The sequence below is a fragment of the Phoenix dactylifera genome, chromosome 2 (genome assembly GCF_009389715.1).
Source record: "Phoenix dactylifera cultivar Barhee BC4 chromosome 2, palm_55x_up_171113_PBpolish2nd_filt_p, whole genome shotgun sequence".
NCBI lineage: Eukaryota > Viridiplantae > Streptophyta > Magnoliopsida > Arecales > Arecaceae > Phoenix > Phoenix dactylifera.
The window spans coordinates 2,067,424-2,088,609 of NC_052393.1; the positions used below are offsets into that span (position 1 = coordinate 2,067,424).

Genomic DNA, 21,186 nt, shown 5'->3' on the forward strand with positions numbered 1-21,186 from the left:
ATTCATAAAATAATTAAGCGCCTCTCATTGTAGGATTTGGTGGAGCCTACTTCAAAGCTATTTTTGGTACTTATGAATATATATCTAGTCTAGCTTGTAATCCTATGATTTTGATGGTTGTACCGGTCAATCATCCAAAAAGGCTCGTGGTCTCTACTTAATTATTCTATATCCTTTTTTTTATTTTTTTATGCAGTAAATGAAGTCATCTGATTAACCTTTTTTTTTGGTACAAAAGCGGTTTATACATGACGAGTATAATCACAACCAACAAAATTAGAAAACAGAAGATCTCATAGTGGCTCCGGCGCGGACCCGTAGTTGGTCTAGACAAAATCACTAGTGTGATAAGCTGAAAAGGAGGCAATCCAGTCCGTGGCACCGTTGGTAGCCACATTCTTTTAATAGTCTGCGGATGGGAGACCTTTTACAAGTAGGAACTATAAAAATTGGGATGCATATTTCAGTGGTATCAAATTGGCAACAATTTTGAGCTGCATGTAATCGCAACTATTAATCCTTACGAGGCGCATTTTGTATATTTTGGGCCGAGATTTTTAATTCCGCGAGTATCAAACGCTGCTTTCGGAGATTTTCTTCTCTCTTTTCCAACAATCGAATGGGTGGTTCTATATACACCCCCCCTATTGCTCAGGACACCCCCCAAAAATTAAAAAAAAATTAAATACTCTCTACACCCCCCCATTTGCTAAGGACACCCCTAAAAAATTAAAAATTCCTAAATTACCCCCCACCCTCCCCACCCCCTCACCTAAATTGCTCTCTACACCCCCCAAACCCCCCCACCCCGCTCTTCCCCTCCAAAACACCCGCCAGCTTCTCCCTTCCGCCCAAAAAACCTCGCCTCAAGCACCTCGCCGGCGGCCAAACCCCCTCCGTCTCCCTTTGAACTGTTCCGCCCAAAGCACCTCGCCAACGCCCAAAACCCCCCCGTTCCCCTTTCTCCCTCTCGTCGCCGGCATTCTGTTCGGCTGCACAGAGCCGGACAGAACCCTTCTGTTCGGCTGCACAGTGCCGGACAGAAGCCTTCTGTTCGGCACTGTGCAGCCGAACAGAAGAGTTCGGTTGAGGGTTGCCGAACAGAAGGCTTCTGTTCGGCACTGTTCAGCCGAACAGAAGCCTTTTGTTCGGCGATCCAGTGCCGAACGGAGCACGAACCGTGAAAAAAAAAAATTTCGAAACAAGGTGGAACACGTACCTTTGCGGCTGATTCTTCGTCCCAAATCACTAGTTGCTTGTCCATGCTTCGAATGAGGCTTAAATCTCCTTCAAAGATCGCCTAAACGATGTAAATGGATCGAGGGGTTTAAGGGGGGTTTGAGGGGTGTTTTTTTTTTTCTTTTCAAAACGAAACGGAGGAGGAGGAAGGGGGGGTGTACTGAGAAAATTTCAAGGGCAATATGGTAATTACACTAAAGGTTAGTTTGGGTATTTTTTTTTTTGGTTTTTGTGGGGTGTCCTTAGCAATAGGGGGGGTGTATATAGAACCACCCCAATCGAATCCTCGTTTAAATCTCATGTACTATTTATCACTTTAAGCATAATGCTCGGTATCACGTTTACCGTGGGTTGAGCCGATGTTGGTCCTAAATTTCTAATTGTTCCCGTGGAACCGCCCTGGATTTCTTTATATTTCTCCCTTGCCGTGGCTATGCGAAGGCTTGGCTGGCCCTCGAAGAATGGCCGGCGACGAGGAAGGAGAAGCCAGGAACACATCTTCGCCCACCGCGAGCTCGGCGGGAGACGGAACCATCATTGACGACTTTTCCAATTCCTCCTTCCAGCGCTGCGTCTGCCTGTAAATTCCCATCTCCATTCTTCTTTTTCTTCCTCGATCCCCTAATTTCTTCTCCTTTTTCTCCTGTTATTTCGAATTCGCTTTCTCCCTCTTAAATTTAGTGCGTTTTATGGTAAATGTTATGCCGAATCAATACTTGTGCCAGCTGCGTGTGATGACCACAGCTAGGGTTTTGGATTTTGTCTCTAAAATCAGTCCCAAGAATTGAATATTGCCTTGGTGGATTGCTTTCCGTGTTATTGATGAAGGAATGCCCGAACCCCATGCGTTCCTCGAGATGAAACATGTTAACATCAAAAGTTTCTTGGTTTTTTCGACCAATTCTTAATTGCTAAGCTATTGATAAAGGATTATTTGGAACCACAAGGTCATTAGATCACGATACACCTATATTTCTGGTGACATTGTAATGCAATGGCTTTTCGTCGCCAAGTGCTAAAGGAGATTTATTCAATTCTCTTTTTCTTCAGTCTTTCTTGGGTAAGCAAGGTCTAAATCCGTGAGCATGAAGGTGCAAATATTTTCGAGACCTTTGTACGATTTTGCACCCTATGTTATTAAATCATAATTCAGCTACATGGATGTTCCCATCCTGTATCTTGATTCTCCAAATACATGGTGGGTAATAGGTTACTAGTGGAAAATGTTTATACGCCTTGAACAAGTGACCAGGACGTCTCATCCATCCATGGCAGCACATCTGAAGGGAGGGGGGACGGGGAACCAAAAGATCAGAATGTGCAGGACGTCTCATAATACATCTCATACATAATTCAAAATGCATGAATAACACTTTGGAAATCTTCATAAAATATGATACATACATGATCCATAACGTAATAAGATTAAGGCAGGCTACTTACTTTTTTCATAAATCATATACACCATTCAAATTGCATGAATAATACTTGTTCATCTTATAAAATGTGATACATGATTTATAATAAGATCAAGACAGGTTACTTACACTTTATAATTTATGTAAGAAAGCGTATACATAATCCATAATAAGATTAAGACAAGTTACTTATGTACATGATCCATAATAAGATTAAAGCAAGTTACTTACCGAAATTCGCTTTCCAATTTTTTACGTCCAGGTGATAAATCTTTGATCACCTAAATTAATAACATAGGGATTACATTATTCGCTATTTATTTTATAAGTTTATCATAACATGAATTCACTGGCCTAGATCCCATCTAAGGATCTGGCCCGAGTCCAATTTACCCAATTTGGAGCCCTTTGGCTTGATTTAGAACCAAATTGGGTTCACGTAGGTCAATTGGGCTTTTAATTAAAGGATTGGGCTCGAGTCAGAGTAAGCCTGAGGCCAATTTGGCCTTTAATCGATTGAATTGGGCTTGAAATGGGCCTTATTTGAAATCAATTAGGTATGCTATGGCCAATTTAACTTAATTAGGTTTGTACCCAGCTCAATTGGGCTCAGGTTTAGCCCAATTCATTCAATTGGGTCTGCTTAGACTTAGCTCTTCAATTAGGCTCGGATCCGACTCAATTGGGTTTGGATTTAATCCAATTTACCCGCTCAGACTTAGCTCAGTTCAATTAGGCTCGGACCCGACATCATTTGGGCTTGGATTTAGCCCGATTTATTAAATTGGGTTCGGGTTTAGGTCTAATTGGGTTCACCAAACCATTTTCTTTTTATTTGGGCCTAACAGGTTTCGGACCCGAACTCGGATCTGACCCGTTAGGCCGGACCCGTTTAAACGGCCCTTCTTCGACCTTCCAGAGGCTTCCGCCTCTTCCACTCCCGCTCCCCTTCTCTCTTTCGATCTCTCTCCCTTCCTCCTTCGTCTTCACCAAAACCCTAGCCCTTTCATCTCCCTTCTTCCTCCGACCAAAACCTCCGGCCTGCTCCCTTCTTTCTCCCTCCTTCCTTTCTATCTACTTCCCCCCACCTCCTCTTCTCCCTCTCACCGTGCCACTGTGGGGTGAGCCTCCTCCGGGAGATGCTCCCTCCTCGGAGCGGCAGCAGGGGAAGGGTAGGGGACCCTACACCTCCTTCGAAGTGGCGCCGAAAGAGTTGAACAGTGTCCCCACAAGTGGGGCCGAGACCCAGAGAGCTCCCTTGAGGAGGCCGACACCTCCTCGGCCTGCAGCCGCTCCGGCGACTGTGGCCGAGGGAATGCCCTTCTCAGGGTCGGAGCAATGGGGGTAGGGAGGGGCTAAGCCCCCTCCGAGGTGGTGCCAGAGGGAGGCTTGGTCTCCGGGAGCCTCCCTCTCCCACTCCGATCACAGCGGAGGAGGACCACCGACTGAGGATGAAGCCTCAAGGGTCTGGGTAAGTATTTTTGTTATTTATTTTCTTCTTTCTTCCCCTTTTTCTTTTCTTTTTTCTCCTTCTCCCTCTGTGATGGCGCCACCACCTCCTCATCGGAAAGAGGTGGGGCATCGGCCGGAGGGCTGGCAGCCCGGCGGCCGCGCCTGGTGCCCTAGGGCATCCGCGGCTGAGCACGCGGTGCCCTAGGCTCTTGCAAGCCGAGCCCGCGCTCGGCCGTGGTTGGGCTTGGCCCAGTTCCGTTATTGGGCCCGACCCTGGGTCATACTCAGGCCGGCCCGCGGCCTGTCCTTGTGCGTGGGTCTGGCCCGGGGTGGAACTCATCGCCCGTTTTACTTTTCTTCCATCTCCTCTGTGCCAGAGTGTTCTTCCCTCTGTTTCACTGTTGAAACAGAGGGGAGAAACATTCCACAAAAAAACTTTCTTCCTTTTTATTTTGTTTAAACCTATTTACTTAAGTAAATCAGGTCTTACCTTTCTCCGAGTTAGCTGCAACTGAGCAGTACACCCTTCAAGAAATCCCTCCTTCCTCTCCTAGGGCTTCAGAGGTTCAGCTCCAACCTTCGGCTCCAGGGTTCGGCTTCTCTGGTATAGTACTCTAGAGGGCTAAGGAATAAGAGGGTATAGTAAATTCTAAGTTAAGAAACTAAGAGTTTAAATAAACTCTGCTTAGGAGGTGACCCTTAGAGAGGTGGCACCCTCTCCTTCCCCTTGCTCCGGAAGCCTACAGCTGCCCTTTTCCTCAGGCCAGCTGTGCTTGTCCTTTCAACTTGGGTGAGTGGTGGCGGACTCTCATTTTGCATGGATGAGAACCCAACAGCTGGCCTTCCCCCCTACTGGCCAGCTGGGGCCGTCACTTCAGCCCTCAGGAATGAGGTGGCAGCCCTCTATGGGCTGCCATCCATAGGCCCAATACGGCCCATTAACGACCTGGCCCAAATACTCTTAAACTGGGCCCCAAAGTATTGGGCCCAGTTAGTATTGGGCCTGGACATTACATTCTTCCTCCCTTAAATAAATTTCGTCCTCGAAATTAATCATACCTCAACTCTTAGGTATGCAGTGTAATTGTCTAGAAAGAAAGAAAAAAACCAACTGAAATAAAGAAATGTGTAGAGCCATAATCAAACAAAATAGAAGCATTAACCGAATTGATTGATAGTGTACCTGTCACCACCCGGTCGCTAGCATTGGCGTCTTGGCGGGTCAGTGCGAAAACTCGAGAGTCATTCCGTGGCCTCTAGTTCCCAGGCACGAAAGGTCTGGGCTCATTCCTTCTATGGCTCGGGCAATCACGTGCCATATGTCCCACCTACCCACAATTGAAATATGCCCCAGCTTTCTTCAAACAGGGCTTGTAATGGGATCTGCTACAATAAGGGCAAGCCCCGGTCTACCTCCTCTGAATCATGGGCCCTTTGAAGCTTCTCGGCCTACTACTCTGGCCTCCATCTGACTTGGGTTTCTTTAGGTCAGTCCTTTCTCTGTTAGACCTTCTTAATTCAGCCTCTACTTTCAAGGCTCGGTCTAACACATTCTTATAGCTGGTAAACATGTGGGAGGATGTCCGTGACCTAATCCCGTACCTTAACCCTTGCTCAAAATGGTTGGCCTTGCTTCTTTCATCATTCATAAACTGGGGACAGAATCGGCCCAGCTCATAAAACTTATTAGCGTATTCCAAAACAGTCATATGGTCGGACTAGGTTAGCGCTAAAAACTCATTTTGCTTCGTCTGCCTGACAGAGTCCAGGAAGTACTGAGTATAGAATAACCTTTTGAAGTTCCTCCAGGTCATTCCGTTGACGGCATATGGCATCTCCATAGCTGACCACCAAAATTCGGCATTTTCCTTTAACATGGGGATAGCCAATCTAACCTTCACTTCTTCGGAAAACTGAAGTGCTTAAAACATCTTTTCCATTTTCCTAATCCAAGATTTCGCTGCCATGGAGAAGAATGTAATGTCCGAACCCAATACTAACTAGGCCCAATACTTTTGAGGCCCAGTTTAAGGATATTTGGGCCAGGTCGTTAATGGACCGTATTGGGCCTATGGATGGCAGCCCATGGAGGGCTGCTACCTCATGCCTGAGGGCTGAAGTGACGGGCCCCAGCTGGCCAGTAGGAGGGAAGGCCAGCTGTTGGGCCCTCATCCATGCAAAATGAGAGTCCGCCACCTCTCACCCAAGTTGAAAGGACAAGCATAGCTAGCCTGAGGAAAAGGGCAGCTGTAGGCTTCCGGAGCAAGGGGGAAGGAGAGGGTGCCACCTCTCCAAGGGTCACCTCCTAAGCAGAGTTTATTTAAACTCTTAGTTTTTTAACTTAGAATTTACTATACCCTCTTATTCCTTAGTCCTCTGGAGTACTGTACCAAAGAAACCGAACCCTGGAGCCGGAGGTTGAAGGAGCTGAACCTCTGAAGCCCTAGGAGAGGAAGGAGGGATTTCTTGAAGGGTGTACTGCTCAGTTGCAGCTAACCCGGAGAAAGGTAAGACCTGATTTACTTAAGTAAATAGGTTTAAACAAAATAAAAAGGGAGAGTTTCTTTATGGAATGTTTCTTCCCTTTGTTTCAACAGTGAAATAGAGGGAAGAAGACTCTGGCACAGAGGAGATGGAAGAAGAGTAAAATGGCCCACGGATTCCACCCCGGGCTAGACCCACGCATAAGGACAGGCCGCGGGCCAGCCTGAGTACGACCCAAGGCCGAGCCAGGCCCAATAACGGAACTGGGCTGAGCCCAACCAGCAGCCATCCGGGCCGAGCCTAACTGAGCTCGGCTTGCAAGCGCCTAGGGCACCACGGGCTCGGCCGCGGATGCCCTAGGGCACCAGGCGCGGCCGCCGGGTTGCCAGCCCTCCGGCCGATGCCCCACCTCTTCCCGATGAGGAGGTGGTGGCGCCATCAGAGAGGGAGGAGACGAAAAAAAAAGAAAAGAAGGGGAAGAAAGAAGAAAATAAATAACAAAAATACTTACCCGGACTCTTGAGGCTTCATCCTCGGCCGGTGGTCCTCCTCCGCCGTGACTGGAGCGGGAGAGGGAGGCTCTCGAAGACCAAGCCTCCCTCCGGCACCACCTCAGAGGGGTCTTAGCCCCTCCCTACCCCCATTTCTCCGACCCTGAGAGGGGCATCCCCTCGGCCGCAGTCGCCGGAGCGAATGCAGGCTGAGGAGGTGTCGGCCTCCTCAAGGGAGCTCCCTAGGTCTCGGCCCACCTGTGGGGACCCTGTTCAACTCTTCCGCGCCACTTCGGAGGTGTAGGGGCCCCTACCCTTCCCCTGCTCCTGCTTCGAGGAGGGAGCATCTCCCGGAGGAGGCTCACCCCACGGTGGCACGGCGAGAGGGAGAAGAAGAGGTGGGGGGAAAGGAGGGAGAAAGAAGGGAGCAGGCCGGAGGTTTTGGTCGGAGGAAGAAGGGAGATGAAGGGGCTAGGGTTGAAGACGAAGGAGGAAGGGAGAGAGATCGGAAGAGAGAAGGGGAGCGGGAGTGGAAGAGGCAGAAGCCTCTGGAAGGTCGGAGAAGGGCCGTTTAAATGGGCCGGCCTAACGGGTCGGATCTGGGTTCGGGTTCGAAACCTGTTAGGCCCAAATAAAAAGGAAATGATTTGGTGAACCCAATTAGACCTAAACCCGAACCCTATTTAATAAATCGGGCTAAATCCAAGCCCAAATGATGTCGGATCCGAGCCTAATTGAACTGAGCTAAGTCTGAGGTAAATTGGATTAAATCCAAACCCAATTGAGTCGGGTCCGAGCCTAATTGAATTGAGCTAAGTCTGAGCGGACCCAATTGAATGAATTGGGCTAAACCCGAGCCCAATTGAGCTGGGTACGAACCTAATTAAGTTAAATTGGCCATAGCAGACCTAATTGATTTCAAATAAGGCCCATTTCAAGCCCAATTCAACCGATTAAAGGCCAAATTGGCCTCAGACTGACTCTGACTCGAGCCCAATCCTTTAATTAAAAGCCCAATTGACCTACGTGAACCCAATTTGGTTCTAAATCAAGCCCAAGGGCTCCAAATTGGATAAATTGGACTCGGGCCAGATCCTTCGATGGGATCCAGACCAGTGAATTCATGTTATGATAAACTTATGAAATAAATAGGAAATAATGTGACCCCTATGTTATTAATTTAGGTGATCAAAGATTTGTCACCCGGACGTAAGAAATTGGAAAGCGAATTTCGGTAAGTAACTTGCTTTAATCTTATTATGGATCATGTATGTAAGTAACTTATCTTAATCTTATTATGGATCATGTATACGCTTTCTTAGATAAATTATAAAGTGTAAATAATCTGTCTTAATCTTATTATAGATTATGTATCACGTTTTATAAGATGAACAAGTATGATTCATGCAATTTGAATGGTGTATATGATTTGTGAAAAAGTAAGTAGCCTGCCTTAATCTTATTACGTTATGGATCATTTATGTATCATGTTTTATGAAGATTTCCAAAGTGTTATTCATGCATTTTGAATTATGTGTGAGATGATTATGATGTTATAGTACACTGAACATAAGATCAGTTGTTAAACTGGTATTGATGAGCTTTCATTCTACTTAAATGTATTATTTGTGAAAAGTACTACTTATGGGCTTTCAGATGCTATGGATGCCCCCCGCCAGTGGGTAAGAATAATTGAGCGTATGGGACCCTGCCAGTGGGAGAGGGAGAATAACTGGCTTACGATCCCTGCCGTGGGAGTTAAGTACGGCTGTAGCTATAAGTCTGAGAGTGTAAAGGCCCGGCGTCGTGGTTACGGTTTTACGTTGTATATTTTCATGAAAATACTTGTTGACACAAACACCGATTTACCGTCATAATATGAATCTTTTATTATGATAAGTTGTTAATCGATGCACATATTAGCTTCTCAAACCCTATTTGAACATGTTTAGCATTATAATTGATTCGGTAAGATTATGCATGATTACTTACTGAGCCGTGTAGCTCATATCCGTTCATTTATGTTTTTTTTTCTTCCAGATCACCGCCAGTGATAGCAGCAAGAGAAACACTTTTTGTATCAGGATTTCTATCTTTTAGGGGTAATTATACTTTCATGTACATAAACTGTTTAGAAGCTCTGTATTTTGTACCTTCCAGTAAGTTACACTGAAAATTTTAAATATACGACAGTTGACTACTTTGACTACCTTGTTACCCTCGTGCTATTGTGGGCGGTAGTCGGCAATAGCACGGCCGTGTCACGGATCCGGGTCGGATCAGAGCAATAGGTTAATCATGAGTAAAAATTTTAAGTTTTAATAAGGGAATGGGTAGTTAAGTCTCATTCAGTGAGATTCCACATAATTGGAAAGAAAGAAAAGATTTTATTAGTTGTATCATCGGTCAATCACGAAAATTGCTTAATACAAATATTTTGATAGGAGACAATGAGCAACAAAAAGAAAGAAGTTAGGGCTAATACAAAACCATTCTAGGGACATGATTGTGACAGGTATGATATCAGAGTTTAAGATTTAAGACTACTAAGGACTGTGATATAAGTGGCATCAAAGTTTGGATGTTTAAGATCATTGGAAATTGTGACAAAATTGGAGTCAGAGCATTGGTTTAAAACATATAGGGACTGTGATAGAAGTGTATGAGAGCTCAGATTTAAGACCTCTAAGAGATTATGATAAAGATAGAGGTATTATATCTTAAGTGGTAGGATTGTTAAGATTTGTCGGAAAGTTGGCGAGATGGATAGAAATTAGGCAAGGAGACAAATATCTTTATTTACTTTTGTTAGTGATAAATTGGTGTTATTTTATTAGAATTTTGAAATGCGGAAATCAGAATGCTAGCAAGCCATGCCTAAAATGAGAATAAGCTATTTTGAAGATTTCTCGATAGAGTAATTTGTATTTTGGGTTATGATTAAAATAGATTTTGACTGATATTAAGTGGAGTACTAGCCATGGAATATTAAAGTACATTGTGATTATTTGTGTATTAGTATATATGTGATTTTGGAAGTTTAATTTGATATTGGGTACTGTGGATAATACTTCTAGTTTGAAGTTAATTATTTTGATGGTAAGTAGGATTTTTTTTTTTTGATAAATAAAAGGAGAATGTTCTGATTTTTGGATGTCGCTGTGCTATCTTAGGTTCTCCAATTTTATGTCGTGCTAAGAAATTCTTAGCATCTTTTGACTAGAATTAATAGATCATCGACTTTGATCTTGGATCTAGAATATGTTGGTATAGACCTCCTTTCTCCTAAATTTGGAGCTTGAATTTCTTTAATTAACATCAATCCTCTATCTGATTGAAAGAAATTGAGGTTGTCAATCAACTTTGATGAATATCTATCAAGGGTGGATTAGAGTTGTTTATGATCTAATCTTGTGATAGATCGGTTAATCAAGAGCAATTGATATTTTGACAAAGAAACTTGATATTCTTATTCAGAATTAAGACGTTGATTTTCATGTATAAGAAAAAAGTTTGATTTAGACCATCTACTAAAAGAATCAAATCCAGAGGTATCGGACCTTATTCTTTTGATAAGATCTAATGGTGAAATCAAGGTCCTCCGTACCGGGTTTGATAGGCATACCGGTTGCCTACCGAACCGGTACGGTTTCGGTTTGTACCGAAATCGAACGGTACGAACCGGAAAGCTCTTCTCCGTCGGAGCCGGGGAAGAAGAGAATGAGTGAGAGAGTGCAGGGAAAAGAGGGAGGGAGACTACCTGTGGCCGCCATCAGAGAGCCGCGGAGGGGCGTCGGAGGCCGGTAGGGGGGCGGGGGAACCCGAGCGGGCGTGGCGGAGGCCACGGCCGTGTCCCCTATTTCTCCTCTGCCGCTCCCCCGCGGGCTCCGCCCCCCCACCGGCCTTTGATGCACTTCCGCAGCTCTCCGATGGCGGCCACAGGTGGTCTCCCTCCCTCTTTTTCCCACGCTCTCTCTTTTTCTCTTCGTCTTTTTCGTCTCCGGCACGAAACCGACCTGTACCGGTAGCTGGTCGGACCGGTTCGTACTGGCCGGTACGGGCTGGTTCGGCATACCATGGATGAAATTATATTGATAAGTAGAATTATTGGAAGATTTGAGTTGGTTTTCTAATGGAGAAGAATATTATTGATTCTTTGGATAATCTAGAGGTCGCTATATAATTTTCACCAGTGAGTTTTTCTATTGTTGGCAATTCTTGAGAGATTTTGGGCATCTTAAATTTAGCATTAATGGATTGATGGTTTTTTGTGCTTAGACCTGGAATGCTTTAACATTGGTTCCCCACTCCTAGCTATGACATCGTCAATCTATCTATTCGAAAGGGTTTGAGGTTTTTCTTGGATAAAGGTTGATCATTAAATCATGGGCAAAGTTAAGAGAAGAAAAAAAAAGATTATAGATTATGAAAAGTATTTCATGCTAATGCTCTAACCTATTTGCATTAAGCCGATTTTGATTTATGTGTGGAAGTAATCATGAACAGTTAATTTCTTGGGCAAAGAATTATGGCATTCAAATCCAAGGCTGGAAGATTAGTCTTCTTTGGGAAGAGATCAAAAGAACTCCTATGTGTCATAGATGGAAAGGGGTCAAGTTTTGAGATGCCATGATCTTGCCAAAATCTTATGAGCAAGCACTTTAAGAGGGAAACTGTTTAGAAGCTCTGTATTTTGTACCTTCTAGTAAGTTACACTGGAAATTTTAAATAATGACAGTTGACTACTTTGTTACCCATATATAAGGCTTCGTGCTATTGTGGGCGGTAGTTGGCACGGCCGTGTCACGGATCCGGGTTCGGGCCGTGACTAGCACTCTCCAATAACCTCCTTTGGTGAAAATTTTCCAACATGAACATGGGCAAAAAGATAATGGTCAGATCTGCCGATCCAATGATTTAAAAACATAATTTCTTTCGCCAGTCATGCAAGATGCTATCCTGAATCATTCAGAGGCAATTTTGTATGGGCTTTGAGACTATAACAACTTGGGAGAGGAGATGAACATAAAGCATGCATGTTCATTAGGGAATCAGCCCCAATATGTACAAATGTACAAGGAGCATGATCGTGTAACTGGTGATTAGACCATGCAAATACTAATAAGATACAACATGAAGCTTCAAGGCTACAACACTATGTGAGATTTGTTCTTCCTAGTTTCGATGCCTTTTTTTTTTTAGTGCCTTTTGCGAGTATGTAACTGTTTCCAAATTATTGCATTTGACTATTGCCTGTGTCATCAATTTAGTCCTTTATGGTTGCATTTAATCGTTATTCAGTTCTTCATGGATTTTTCATCCCTTGCAATTTTCACCCTTGGTTTAATACTGCAATTGTTTTCACTTTGCTTTTTCATGATGCATTTAGGTATATGGATCACATGTACTTAACTTTCTGAAATGGTATTGTTTTAGAGGAAGAAAGACATCTTGACATATACTCACCTCAGTTTGTGGATCACTTGATCTTTCAGAACATTCATTCTGGTCGGAATAGAATCTCAGCTTTTTTGCTTTTTCTTCCATCATTTGATTTCATTTATGCTGGTATAGCATGACTCATACCGTCCATAATGATTCTGGTACCTTAGGAGAGGTTGAAAAAAATAATGATAGTCTTAAAGCCAGCAAAACTACAGATTCAAAAGGACTTACCTGTCCAGAAAGTGGGCTTGAGAATGGAATTTGCAAACAAATTTCTCTGAACGATGTACCGTGTGCTCTTTGCTGGGAACTGCTGTACAGCCTGTTGTTCTCAATTGTGGACATGGTGAGTTCTGGAGCCACAATTAGGCACAAGATTTTCTGTTAATTTGACCACTGGATTGAATTTAAAATGAAATTAACTCTTGATTCTTTTTTCTTCCAGTACAGTGTTTTGTGATTCTTGCCTGTCTAGCTTAGTTGGTGAACCTTTCAAATGTCAAGTTTGTCAAAGTATGCATCCTGGAGAATTTCCAAATATTTGCTTGGATCGGGATCATTTCTTGGAAGGACAATTTCCTAGAGAGTATGTAATGAGAAGAGAAACTGTGAGGCCCAGAAAATTTCAATGTACACCTGGGGAGCTGTCATCCAGTAAGTTTGCTATATTTTGAATTGTTATCCATCTAGCTTTCATTATTTGGTTTAAACTTTGGTCACAAATTAGCATGATGGCATCTGATATACTAAATGCATGACCTGGTCTCACTACTTTTACACCACTTGCATAAGCTCTTGCTGGTCATGAACTAAAACCAATTTCTTAAGCAAAAGAACCATGAATTAGGTTTGGTCGTGTCAATAAAGCATAGACGAAGTTTCGAAAACACAACTTTGGTTTGAAGTTTAGTTCAAAATAAAATGTTTTAACAATTTAGGAAGTTCTGGTTTTAACTTAATTTCAGTACATAACTTAAAAATAAAAATTAATTAGATAGGCAACGAGCAAAACAAGAGATAGGCAATAATACAAGAATAACTTAGCCATCATTTATGTTTAGTTGATGTGTTATATGAACTTTAGAAAACCTTCCAGTGTAAAACTTAAATCAAAGTTCACTTTAGCACGATAGAGGAAAACACCAACAAAAGCATCGAACAAACAAAATACTGCTCTAAACCAGATGGGAAACAAGTAACAGGCCTAGGCCATGCATGAGTGCATTGTATATATCACAAGGGCTCACAAAATAAGGGCATTTTGAAAACATGTGCAGTGGTAGAACAAAGAAATATGGTCAGAATTCGTTATAAAAAGTGGTCGAGGAATGATAGGTGATGAAGGGAAGTTGTTGGTGATGTAGATTTGCTTATTGAGAGGGTGTCTATGCAAAGGTTGACTTCTCACAGACAAATAACTTGTTATTTGGATGACTTTTCCTTCAGATGCACATACGATGGTCCAAGGAGCAGAGGAGATTGGTCTTGGAGCGGAAGTCAATGGCTTAGTTGCCAGACTCGAGAGCTGATGTAGAGAAGCGGATACTTTCGAAATACTTTTAGTAAGGAAGCACCTAAGAAGAGGGTGCAGGTTCAAGATTTTGGAAAGATTTCAAAGCGGGGACATGAACCTAGGTAGAAGATTCCAGCTACTAAAGTTAGTGGTGGGAAGTAAGAGGAAGCAAAAAAGTAGCAGCATCACATGATAAAAACTTTCACCAAAACATCCTCCTTAGTCCTTACTGCTCTTAGGCTTATTACATGCGGATTAATAAGATGGAAAAGACAGGAACCGACATGGAAAAAATAATGGATTATTGACTTTACAAGAAAGGAGGAGGGATGTGCAGTTGAAACTTGTGTTAGAGATAGGCATAGAGAGAAAGGAAAAAGAGGAAATAGAGAGTTGATCTTTTAGGCCCTTTTCCTTGGCGATAAGTTTTAACTCAGTTTGAGTGATGATCTAAATTACTTTTTTTTGGAATGAGACTTCACACTGGTAAGATGATTAGAGAGCAAATATTTTGGCAAATGCTTACCTGCACAGAGATTTATTATAAGATCAAGAAGTCTATGTCATTTGGTCACTATTTTTTGTTGTTGAAAGAAGGAAATTTAAGTGTTTATTTTGAATAAGTCTGTTTTTTGTTGATTGTGTCATAAAGATTTGGCAGGTGGTAAATTGATTACCCAGTATTGACGTAGTAGCTATCAATATGCATTGATGATATCATATCATGAGCTATAGAAAATAAATGGACAACTATAAAAATATGAGTAAACATTTTTTTTTTTTTTGCCAAAGAACTGGGTAACTTTAAATATATCATGAGAACAGAACTTGACAACCTAAACAAGACATTGATCTACACCAGAATATATATATATATATATATATATATATATATATATATATATATATATATATATATATATATAATCGATCTGCTTAATAAGCCAGTATGCTGGGGTACAAGATGGTCGATGTCCCTGCATATATAGAAGCAAAGCTCTTCGTGGACCATGGTAAGCTAGAAGAAGGTAGGAAAGTGCCAATTGCTGGTGGCAGATTAATCAAATAAGTAGCTTAATTCCATTCATTTAAATTACTAAGAAGTCTTGCTTGCATGTTGTGTGATTCGTTTCTTTCAGTATTTGAAGTTAGCTCCTGGTGTGGACATATTATACAGATGGAATGATCATCAATGGATAGAAGGTTTCTGTGGTGCAAGACAGTCTGGGTCTATTTTTCATCAGGGGTACCATTAGGCATGAATATGGACTAGGCTTGGACTAGGTCAAGCATGGCTGAAGTATAGCTATGTTTAGCTTCGATCATGATTTTAACCTAATCCTTACTCATTAGCTGGGTGGATTCATGATAAATTTTACAGACCCACTGGGTGCTTGGGCAGGCTGGTTTCAAATTTCGGTCAATGCAAACTTGATGCCACCTATTTGGGCCAAGTCCCATTGACTTCTATGAAGATGTGGAAACACAACTGAATGTTCGCGATGATTCCTATGAATCTGAACCTTCTACCATTATGAGAAATACAATATATATATATATATATATAACTTCTTAAAAAGAAAAAAACAGGAGTGGAGCTATTTTAGAGATGTTGTTGAATGTTTACCTCCCTGCATCATAACATGCTACTGCTTAGTTCTTTCACAAAGGAGTTGAACATCAATTTTTGACTACTATTGCCTTTTCAGATGTATCCCATAATTGCAAAGAGGTACAAGATGTAAAGGCTGCAAAGAGGCAATTGGCTTTTACCTGGATGAAGCATGCTACAGTACTAGCTCCTGGCAGATTCAATCGACAGCATACACCTGACCGCAAGTTCGAACTTGATGACTCAAAGTTGCTATGTAAGATATTAATGCTCAGGGCTTTGCCAGAGGCCCCTCAGCAAGATGTTGCAGAAGCTCTGAAGCTGATTTCCCTCGTGATGAGCAACAAGTCCGTGCGAATCATGATAATGTACCAGAAGGAAGTCGAAATGAGGATGGAAACTTATAGAAGAAAAAAGGCAATTTTTGACACGAGAAAGTTATACATCATGTTCAAATTTCTTGAATATAATTAGGACAAGAAGGTAAGTTGTATAGAAATAATAAGGGCTGTTTGGTGAGAAAGGAGCTAGATGTTGAGTCCACACATAAAACAGGTAACAGGTGGCATGTTAAGCATTTTGGTGTTTGTTGCTTCATTAATTTGAGCTCCAGCTGTTTCTATCAGAAAAATGATAATAATAATTTCAGTTGTTTGATTTTTCAAATTTTCATTGTCGAATAATTGTTACATATTGCCAAACAAAATTTCCCTGTTACTTTTGGGTACCATGATGAATATTCTATATGCCTTACTCAGATCTTTTTGGTGAAGTTTGAAATCGATCTGATGAAAAAAAAATTAAACAGCTATGTAGATCATTATTTTTGGTTATCGATATTGTGATCTGTAGATCTTTGTTGCACCTATTGTCCCTCATCCACCATGTGTATTGGAGTCTGTCCTCGGCCATATTTGGGCAAAATGCAATTCCATATTTTTATCCAAAAATAGCTCATCCCCTAAACTTTATCGGCAGAGAAGAGGGGGGAGGGGTGGAGAGGAAATTACACAATATTTTATTAATATATTTTATGCTTGCAAGTATTAATTACACAATATTTTTGATTACCCAAATCAAGTCTTGGTTAATCTTCGATCTACCACACTCTTTCAACTATCCTGGGGGTGCAGGAGCTAGGCTTTAATAGTTCCTCCAACCTATGGTGGCGCCACTAAGGTGGTAGCTCAGTGGAACTGGGTGTTGTCTTCTAACCGTATGGTTCCAAGTTCGAATCGTTCTGCGCATCAATTAAATATGGTGACACTGCTTGGACATGAGGTTTAGGAGCGCTTATTAGTCCGCTGGTAGTTTTGGTGGTGCCCGGTGTAACGTACTCATCCTTGGATGGGAAGAGTATGAGTAAAACTTGGCATCGAACATTTTTCTGGTGGGATGGAGGCTGTTACGTGGAGGTGGGCTTGTCCCTTTCTTCCCCCCTGTCCTTTTTGTTTAACAGAAAAAAAAAAAGCCGTGGTGGCCCAACTTTGGAGGCCAAATACCATTTATAATCCGATTGTCTTGGGTTAGTCAAGATTGGTTCTATTATCAAAAATCCTCATCCACTTCATTTTACCTCAGGGAAATTTCAAGAGGTTGGTAGGGCAGGGTACAGATTTCCACCTTTTTAATATACTTGACAGGGCAATATCAAAGCTATCAGCTGGGGAAAGCAGAAAAGTTTCAGCTTTTACATTCATGAGTGTGACGCAAGCAGACTTTCAGAATTTTTTTTTTTTTGAATCTTTTATGAGAGGAAAACCTACCCAGCTTTTACTAGATCGGAAAGCCGACTTTGAATTAACTTTGTTGACGCGAATCTCCAATGCCAACTGTGTCAAATTCTTGCTCAACAAACTTCATCCTCTTTCTTTCACTTCATTGTGGAGCAAACACAACCACAAAATTATAAACTCAAGCTATCTTAGTGCAAGTTCGATAGATCCCTTACCTAATAAAGCGACTTTTCATTTATTTTTTATTTTTTTATTTTTTATTTTGGCTAAAGCAGATGTTTTACATTATTCTAGTGTGAATAATCCAAAAAAATCAGTAAATAAGATATTCCTAAAAGCTCTTGAGAGTTGAGACACTGTCTCAAAAGTTCAAAAAAGTTTGCCAGAATGAACAGCAGCTATATAGAAGGCAACCCAGTCTGCAATTTTATTTATCTTTCAATAAATATATTTTACCCTAAAATAGCTGCAATCTCTCGCACCAAGCACAAGATGTCCTGAACCAGGAGATGCGACCCCACCACTCTACCTCTCTCATTTGTCAAGCTAAAAAATCACAGCCAACGCTCTTTCCATTGGCCGTACGACACAAAATGGTCGATGTAGCAATAATCGTGTGCAGGTACAGCCCTGGAAGAGAGAGAGAGAGAGAGTGACGCGGATATGGCCGGAATATCTTCTGAATTTGGGTAGGATGCTATTGGAAGTGACCCAATATTCTATCCATACATGAGAATCCAAAGCATGGTGAAGAAGATAGCATTAAGAACCAAATCAAGGCCCCCCCTCTCATTCAAGTGGCAACTTGAGTAGCACCAATGATTGTAGGGCTCAGTTCAAACCCCTAAACCCATGGGCTACGCCTCTGTCACAACGGAAGACTTTCAACTTGAGCTAAAACCCTTTCCCCAAGGCTCTCCCAATAATATATTCCACTGTCCCCGAAAGGACGACCGAGGAGGAATGGTTTTTTGGCTCTATCGATAGCTTACTATTCCTCCTCTGACCCCCTTGAAAGGGACTTGGCCTTCATCTCCTTCTTTCACAGGGTAGGAGATGACCCCATGCATCCTTGATAGCTCACTGGAAAGTGCTTCTCAAGAATCCATATGGACGTTTGGCCATATTCTGCAGGAATGTGGTTGGAAATTGTGAAAGTTGGGAGTGCTCGCAGCTACATTAGGTAGCACGCTATTGCTGCACTCTCTGACGAGTGAATTGGGGAAGTTGTTCCCATAATTTGGTACATTTTCACCAAGTAGTAATGTAGACCCCACACAGAGTTAATCTATCCACAGTATCCATATATTTAACTTGAATTTCATTTATATATATTGTCTTCTTATATTTTTCAAATAGCATTCATAGCCATCTTGCTGCCTGTAGTTAGACTTCCATCCTGCTAGCTGCACTTTGATGTTGATGCTGCCAGATTTGATGCAAATCTAGTTAGTTGCATACGGGCCCGAGTAGTATCTTTCATGTGAAAGAATGTTCAATCTTTTTTCACAACATTAACCATTGAATTGCGCCCTCCATAGATCTCAAAAGGCCTTTTTATTTATCCACCTACACAGCCCTCAAAGCGAGAGGAGAATAAACCCCACTCGCGTAGCAGCCCTCACTGGGCCCCCTTCCACCAGAGAATGTCCGATACGACTGGACAATACACTCATATCCTCTCCGATCCATGGGGAACCCCACCAACGTGATAGCCCCTTCCACATGTGAGTACATCACTCCAGCACCACCTCAGTACCAGCGGATCAGATGGAGTATCTGGTCCCCACATTTAATTGACGCCCGCGCGTTTCGAACTGGGCCACTCCGGTAAAATCTTAGCCCCGTTCCAACTTTACTACCATCTTGGTGATAAATCATTCTTCTTGAAGTGGCCATTGCATACGAGTTTGGTTGCTTATAATATTTGGCTGCTAGAAAACGAGCATGGAGTATGTTGTTCATTAGAAATGGTGGTCATGGCAGTTTGAACAAGTAGGCTATGGTAGGGGGGAATGTTTATATATGAGAATCTCTAATTTAATCTCTACGAGGAATGTCGGAATTACCATACATATTTTAAGTGTTGCTAATAAAGTAATATAGAATCAAGTTTCCAGCCAAAAGCAGGGCTGATACTTTGTGATTAGTGTCCATGGATATTGCCCGTTGAGAAAACCAGAGTAAAAAATGCATGACACACGTGAGAGAAAGGGTAGATGGCATCGACGCCTTACCTAACTATTTTTTTCCCCAACATCTATATAATTAAGTAAACATGGTTTTCAAAATAAAAGAAGAAGTTAGGTGAGGTCCATTAAAATTCATCGAGATTGTGAATGGTGATGAAGACAGGGCTCAAAACACATGTTTCTTTAATTATGCGAGAAGTCTATGCTCGTCAACCAACCATACCAAAAGTTTTCACCATCACTGGCCATTCATCAAGTATTGGACATGAATAAAATTGTAACCACAAAATCGGAATAGAATACCCCGAGACTGCTCTACGATTATAACTACAGAACAGAATGCTTCTACGAGTATAACTACATGATCTTGTATTTGTATACTTATTATTGGGAATGATAATGCAATACAGTCTAGCTATTGATTCCACTCTTCACAAGAAGAAAGGCAGGTAAAATTTTAGTTGCTCAAATGATTACTCCCCTACCTCTTAATAGGTCACACACTCTATATGTTCAGCCTATGTAGTGTTCAAAGATAGACTTGGATCTAATGTCACTTATTTGTACTGAAGATTCTCTCTCTCTCTCTCTCTCTCTCTCTCTCTCACACACACACACACACACACACACACACACACACACGAGAGAGAGAGAGATAGAGAACTAGGATGGAAGGAAGCCCCACCGAATAATTATGGATTAATCATTCACGAAGAACACACACACACACACACGAGAGAGAGAGAGATAGAGAACTAGGATGGAAGGAAGCCCCACCGAATAATTATGGATGAATCATTCACGAAGAACTACAGTGACATAGAAGACTTTTTTCCAGAACTTTTGATGCTTGCTAGATTGGCTATCTTTATCTATCTATACTTTAGGAGGATGTGAGCCCTCTGCCATGATTAAAGTTTAAAAAACAAAACAAAAAAAATCATTGCAAATCCCATGAGTTGCGGCTTAGCTTCGTTGCATGGGACCCCTCCAAGCCTTATATTTCCAACGTGAAGCCCACCAAAGCCTGTGAAGCTCAAATTAGACGGTGCCTCATTTCATGGGCAATTTTTTTTAAGCATTAAATGTTGAAAGCAAGTCATGAACATCTCTCTCTCGGTGATCGTACAACGGTGGGTGCTCCAATAGAAAGCTCATTAAAAATTGAAGAAATATGGCCAAGTGGGCCATGTCCATCAACCACACTAAAACCCACCGCTAGCTGAAGGAAAATGGGAGTGTACGAAATGGATCAAACAATTCGAGGTGACCCACCAAATGCATCAAACCAGAGATCATGGTAAATCCACTTTGGTTCAACAAAAAGTAGAGAAAACAAAACCTAAGAACTAGCAGCACAAAATCCACATCACATCACAACAAGGAGACTAAATCTTAAACCTATGTATGATAGCTCCACCTTTCTTCTGGCTGTCAATGTGCAACTCTGACTTGATAAAGCTAATGTGCTTCATCTAAAATGCTGTTCTCGTTGCATACGTAGAAGATAATAAAAGCTTAATTTCCTTGCTGTTTCTTTTAAAAAAAGAAAATTGAAGTTATTTTTTTTATTTTTTTTTTTGCTTTTGCTTAGATCTGGAGAA

The 21,186-nt window shown here is 42.0% G+C and overlaps 1 protein-coding gene across 6 annotated transcripts; it reads left to right on the plus strand.

Annotated features, from left to right (window-relative positions):
- Nucleotides 1-1,556: 1,556 nt before the first annotated feature.
- LOC103716256 (E3 ubiquitin-protein ligase PRT1-like) lies at nt 1,557-16,320 on the plus strand. 6 transcript variants are annotated; one of them, XM_039116990.1, is made up of 5 exons: nt 1,557-1,819; nt 9,125-9,186; nt 12,697-12,875; nt 12,980-13,183; nt 15,752-16,320. In XM_039116990.1, the coding sequence occupies exons 1-4, from the start codon at nt 1,701-1,703 to the stop codon at nt 13,007-13,009; spliced, it is 390 nt and encodes a 129-aa protein (XP_038972918.1). In that variant the 5' UTR covers nt 1,557-1,700; the 3' UTR covers nt 13,010-13,183; nt 15,752-16,320. The 6 variants fall into 6 exon arrangements, with proteins under 6 accessions (XP_038972918.1, XP_038972919.1, XP_038972909.1 ...); XM_039116991.1 differs by having other exon boundaries at nt 1,560-1,819; nt 12,975-13,183; XM_039116981.1 differs by lacking the exon at nt 9,125-9,186 and adding an exon at nt 12,474-12,592 and having other exon boundaries at nt 1,576-1,819; nt 12,975-13,183; nt 15,752-16,135.
- Nucleotides 16,321-21,186: the final 4,866 nt, after the last annotated feature.